Raw genomic sequence first — 6,807 nt, 5'->3', positions numbered from 1 at the left:
TTACCTATCTGTTTCTTCATGCATTAAACATGATGATGCATGTGCTACTGTACTACCAGAACAAGTTTTTGTATTTATGGCATCAACAAGTAGAACATAACCAGCAGATGGTATTCCACTTCCATTATTGTAATATCTATATAATCTGTTATTGTGTTCTTGATAACATTCCTGAAATATAATCAAAATAGAATTATTAAATCGTAATATTTTGAATACAAACAATAAAATAAAAATATTTATTATATCATATAGTTGAGATCACCAGTCAATTGAAGCTAGACCACCATGGAAAACCTGGAAGCACTGAACGGCCAACTCGTCCTATTGTGGGACTCCTCAGCAGTGTGCGTCCGCGATTCCACCTCGAGAGATTCGTACTCAGGACCTACCAGTCTCACACTAGAGCACTTAACCTCTTGACCACTGAGCAGGGTAGCATCCAACGGTGTTAATGTCTAACTTCAACCAATCCAGGAACTTGATCAACCACTCACCAATGTCTTCATTGAGTTGAAATCTCCCAACAGGTCGGGTTGAATTCCGCTGCTTACTGCGGCGGGATAGTGGAGTCCCACAATAGGACGAAACGGCCGTCCAGTGCTTCCAGGTTTTCCAGAGTGGTATAGCTTCAATTGACTCATGATTTCAACTATATAAAATTACTAAATTCTCCACAAACCCCCCTTCTGATAATTATTATATCAGTTAACAACTGTAGTAAACAAAATTTAGTGACCTAATAATAAACACTGAACTTACTAACAAGCATATTATCACTAAAACCATACACCTAATTTTGAGGAATAGTGTTTGTAATTATGATGTTTTATTATACAAATATATTTTTTTTTCTAAAGAGACTAGATTTCAATGTTGCTTCTATCATTATTCCGGCCTAGTGGTTTGTGCTCGAGACCGATGATCCTGGGTTCGAATCCTGTCAGCTGGATTGTGAACGCGCACTGCCGAGTATTCTGTATTTTACATCTTCAATCACTTATACCTTATCTCGTTTCATTCTGAATATCAACTATGTTTATGATGATAGATATATTACGCCTATACTCATACTCACCCCGACATACTCATCTGGAATTCTCGCACGTCCGCACATAACATCACGTTGGCAATTCGACTGACGACAGTATATGGAATTATTCCCGTGAACTTGGTAGTAGTATCCGCTTTCACAATACCTTGATGGAAGAAATAAGAATGTTGTTTTAATTAAGAATAAACGAAATTCATCTATTAAGTTTTAATCTAGAATAGTTAACTGACAAGATACCTTGAAACATGGAGATAATTATGTTTAAAAAAAAACTCTACTAACGTACAACTCCCTTATCAGAAACGTAATATAACAAGAATGCTAATGATTACATCATTGAAAGAAAAGTAAGCTAACAGTGCATTCACCTTTTGGCTAGTTGTTTTCCACTTCCAGGTTTCTTAACTGTCAATGCTTCTTCCCAAAACTTGATTGCATATTCTGCAAATTTCTATAAAAATGTAAAATAACCCAAATAAAGTATTACATTATTATTATGTAAGAGTATATTTTCCAAAAATTAATAAAAAACTATGAAAACTATTCATTAAAGTGCTGTCATATATATGCCCCCCAAATGCCCTGGTACGGCCGAGAATGGGGACAGCACGCTCTCCCTCTCCAAATGCTCTCACATGGCCACGCGTATATAGCATCTGACAGGGAATTCCTACTCACTGCCTTCTCGTGCCACAGGTGTTGTTCACGAAAGTGAGAGAAAGAAAAGCGAATGTCCTACGCTTTAACCGGATTGGTGAACACGGCACGTCCACCTAGGGGAGTTGAAAAACTATGGTTCCAAACCAATGGTGCACATGGGCTGGCTCCAGTATCCTGGGTTCCAGAATTCTGAAGGAACGAATGAAGTATGAATCAATCGTTGGTCACCGGCTACCATAGGGCTGCATCTCCATACGATGCTCCACGGCCTTTTGGATCAGACCTTTAGGTCGAAGGCTCCAGGTGTAGCCTCCTAAGAAAACCAATTGATTCAGTTTGCGCACCCGGGCAATATCACAGCCCTCACACAAATCAAATGAGATTTGTGTGGCGCATACGTATCTAGTGCCCCTCTGTCAGAAAGAACTGAAAAAACTGTCATAATTATGTCACTCATAGAAACAATAAAAAAACACTGAACTAAGAAAAATCTTATCTTAATTACAAGGAGTTTATGATAATCTGGCAATTGGTAGAAATTTGGAGTGAAATGTGTATAAAATTTCAAGCTTCTTGGAGCTGTATCCCGTCGTTCAACATTATCAGGATGTAAAGGTATTGTATGATCCTGAAATTCCAAAAAAAAAAATCAATAATAATCAATCATATGTTGTCTACCAATTTCACTGATGGTGGTGAACCACAGAATGATGTAGAATGTACAATATTACATATTGTAAAAATGAAAACTGTTCTAATCAATAAATTAATAATCATATCTGTTATGTATGTTGGTGACCAACTTATGTTACAAATATATATACGGTTTTCTGAATGTTGAGGACCAATCTGATGTTTCCGGTCTATTAGTCTTTTTCATAACATCATCTCTTGTTTTCTTTTCATTATGCTTTCTAACAGTTTCGAAGGTAATTGAAACCATTCAAAGAAAAAAGAAAATGTAGGTGTACTTCTGTCCTAAATTTAGAGATTCTAGACAACTAACTCATTTCCATTGTTGATTCTGTTGACTTGAAGAATACTTTAAATGGAGTCAACTTTGTTTAAAAACAAAATCTGCATCCATGTTTGTTTTTTATGAATTTGCTTTGTGGACACCCAAATAAATATAATAATCGGACAAATAGAGTAACTGACATTATCTTCATATCACCTTGTTGGTGGTTGTCAAGCTGAAACGAATGCATTGTACCATTAAATAACCAAACAGATAGCATTATGAAAGTGGAATATGAAATTCTTCTGAGTTGTCAACAAACTCACCACCAGTAGGTGTTGAGACGCAGGAAGTATTAGGATAAAGAGTTGATAACTATTGCATAAACATAAACACTAGTTTAGCGATATTATAAGTTAGCAGTAAGAAAGCTATAATAATAGATGGTTTGTTTCATACTTGTCGGGCCTATTAGTTTTATAACATCTTCAACAAGATAAAATATGTTGAACCAAGTCTGTTGTAGAGATATCAACTCACTGAAAACAATTGGTGAACGGTTGAAGTTAGATATTAACACCGTTGGATGCCGGCCAGCTCAGTGGTCTAGAGGTTAAGTGCTCCGACGCGAGACTGGTAGGCCCTGGGTTCGAATCTCAAGAGTGTGGGATCGTGGATGCGCATTGCTGAAGAGTCTCATAATAGGACGTGTTGACGGTCCAGTGGTTCCAGGCTTCCCATGATGGTCTAGCTACAATTGACTCATGATTTCAACTATGGAAATAATATATGTTTGTAAATTAGAAATTATTATCCAAATTATTGATTACTAGCAGGCATTTTAAATTCTAAAAGTGAGATCGTAGCTAAAACTAGAGATGGATGCATTATTACACTGAATAGTACGAATCGATCATGTGTCAAGGGAATTTTCAGGAAACGTGGTTCATACTTTGACTAAACTTAGTCTAAATGTGAAAAACTGTTTCATATCTATTTTCAATAAATCTAATGAATCTTGATAGTGTAAATTGACTTCAACAGTAATTCGGAACCATTTTGAGATAGTCAGTGAGAAAATTAACTTCTATGAGTGTTGAACTCGATTGACAGTCTGATTTGATCATTTCCTGATGATTATTAAACATCAATTTGAACAACTGATCTGTGTGCATAATACAACGATATCAGAAGACAAAACAACTAACTAGCGAATAGTGATTTATTTTATTTAAAAAAGAATCACACCTAAATACAGAATATACATAACACAACGAAAACAAGAATGATTGTTTGATCCGGATAAGTCATTGACAAAAAAAATGGTTCAAGGTCTTACAATCAAACTTATTGATACGTCCTACTAATTAAACGCTATACTCGGTTCCTAAGCTATTTTCGTGAGCCTCAAGCTAAATCTACACAGCCACTTGAACACGAGAGTAAAGGTGCACAATATGCGAGAAGCACTTTACTCCGAAGGTTCATTCATGTACAAAAAATATATGGTTTTTTAGTAGTATTTTAGAAGTCCTTGGTTTTTCTCGAAAATTCTGGAATATTACTAAATATAGTTACTTACTTGCTTACTTACTTACGTCTGTTACTCACAATGGAACATAGGCCGCCGACCAGCATTCTCCAACCCCTCCCGTCCTAGGACTTCCTTTCTACTTCTATACAATTTTTGTTCATTTTTCAAATATCAGTCTTCATTTCTCAGCGTAATGTGTTCTTTGATCTTCCTCTCCTTCCTTTTTGAAAGCCTAAATTGTCTTAGAATGGTCTTTGTCCCATTTTAAAAAAAAATGATTAGCTTTTTCAATTCAATAGTTGTTTTTAGTCAAGAAAAACTAGTAAATCCTTCGAATGGATATACTTTTCTAATCATTTAAGGATGTACATAGCAACTCTTTTTTGAATTGTAAGACCTCTCCTAATCATATATGTGTCTATGCTTCTGAACAGTGGTCCAATCATTTATTAAAGGTTCTAGTTTCTGTTGAAACAGAAAATTTTCTTTCCCAATTTTTGATGACATTTAGTGTAGAGGGTGGGGTGGGGTAGATAAGTCTTAATTTAATAATTTGTTAAAACAATAGTCTTTTCGACTGATTATACAAAAAGGCGATATTAGTTCTCTGATGAATTAATTTACACATATATAAAATGTTGATCCACCAGGGTGTTTGATACCTGAGTGGTTGCGCTATAGGATTGGTCTGTACTGTTCGGATTGTAGCTTTGAAGCCTATATAGTGTCTGGTTCTCCTTTAGGGAGGGAATGAGCTTTACTGCTTTAGTTAAGCCTGGGCAGTGTCTCGCTCTCCTGTTAAACGGGATTGAGCTGTACTGTTCAGGTTGCCGCTTGAAAGTCTGAATAGTGTCTAGTTCTCCTGAAAACCAGTGCAAGATTACCCTGGTTCATAAGGGTATATTATATAACTGTGAATAATATAAGATGTAATTGGTAAATCATCATTGAATTTCATTTAAATGGTTGAGGTTAATTAATATTGAAAAGAATAAAAATTAAAATCTGTATTTATTTCCATTAATTAGTTTCTTTTATGAAGAATTCTCGTTTCTTTGTCATCAAAAGTTGCTAAGTTGATTTTATTAACATTTTAACTCATAAACATCAAAAGTGATTTGAAGAAGGGCTTGACTTTTTTTGAAAAAAATATTTGTTTACATATTGTTTGTAAACGGTATAGTTTCATACACACACTTTAAACAGAGAGGTATAGTGGCTAACAGCTGGGTCCAGGAAGCGCGTTTCGCCCTATTCGGGACTCGTCAGCGGGATGTTCCTGCATCCCTGAGTTGATGTTCACTCTGAGACTCGAACCCAATACCGTCCACTTCAAACGTCATCGCGATATCCACTCAGCTACCGAGCCCTGTTAGCCACTCACTTGTGTAATGGGGTGAAGTTATATTCACTTAGTATTGTTTGCTTGAATCTTCCCATTGATGTTTAGGACTGCAATTGATTAGTCTCTTATTGGGATATGTGCATACCTTGCTTATTGTCTTGACATAGTCTTAATTCACATCATCATACTTTTCTTAAAGGAAAACAACTATTCTGAACTGAAATATCACACAATAGGATCACACCAATCAATAATACTATTGAAATCATCGAATCTTTATCCAGGTACAGTTTGAGCGAATATTCATAGTTTATATTTGGTACTGCAAGCGAAAAAGTCACTACAGTTCGTATATGACGGTCAATATAAGAGCTAACTATCATGGAATCTTGAAATACACTCAAAAACCAAAGCAATTCTACATGAAACCTTAATTCCATTCCATCAAGATAAACTGTCCTGGTTCTTTTATTTGTTCTCTTCTAACAACGGTGACTATTACTTCATTGATAAACTGAAGCTATATTAACATTAAAAAACGTGAAAAATTTATCAAGCTACCTTTATTTTATTAAGTAGTGTGACTCTTTTTAGGATTTACTTTTACCTACTTACGCCTGTTACTCACAATGGAGCATAGGCAGCCGACCAGCATTCTCCAACCCACTCTGTCCTGGGCCTTCTATTCTAGTTCTATTCAATTTTTGTTCATTCTTCTCATGTCTGTCTTAATTTCTCAGAATAATGTGTTGTTTGGTCTTCTTCTCCTTCTATGGCCTTCAGGATTCCATGTGAGGGTTTGTCTTGTGATGCAGTTGGCTGATTTCCTCAAGGTGTGCCCAATCCATTTCCAGCGCTTCTTCCTGATTTCTTCCTCTGCTGGAATCTGGTTTGTTGTCTCCCACAGTAACTTGTTGCTGATAGTGTCTGACCATCTGATCCGAAGTATCTTTCGTAGACAGCTGTTAATAAACACTTGTATCTCCTGGATAATGGCTTTCGTAGTTCTCCACGTCTCCGCCCCATACAGTAGAACTGTCTTCACATTTGTATTGTCTCGAAAAAATTGATAACATTAGGTTGATGGAGGTATTATTTTTCTGTATCCCTAGCATTACACTTCGAGTATATGGCTATAAATACTACAGAAACAGTGATTACTTTAAGTTTTATTGAGATATATATGCGCAAGTAGTTCATAACCACACTTTCTTTCGTACAATAACTATGAATTTGGTGACGAAACATTTCTATTC

The 6,807-nt window shown here is 35.8% G+C and overlaps 1 protein-coding gene across 1 annotated transcript; it reads right to left on the bottom strand.

Annotated features, from left to right (window-relative positions):
• On the bottom strand, positions 1 to 2,342 carry Smp_171320 (invadolysin (M08 family); the record flags this gene model as incomplete). The annotated part of the gene is made up of 4 exons (XM_018789853.1): positions 1 to 171; positions 1,079 to 1,199; positions 1,423 to 1,505; positions 2,220 to 2,342. Coding segments are annotated over 4 exons (498 nt in total), but the record flags the coding sequence as incomplete, so codon positions are not given.
• Between the last annotated feature and the right edge of the window lie 4,465 nt (positions 2,343 to 6,807).

This window comes from Schistosoma mansoni (assembly GCF_000237925.1).
Source record: "Schistosoma mansoni, WGS project CABG00000000 data, supercontig 0132, strain Puerto Rico, whole genome shotgun sequence".
NCBI classification, from domain to species: Eukaryota; Metazoa; Platyhelminthes; class Trematoda; order Strigeidida; family Schistosomatidae; genus Schistosoma; species Schistosoma mansoni.
The sequence above is the reverse complement of the archived record's forward strand: the minus strand, read 5'-3'. Positions and strand labels throughout refer to the sequence as shown.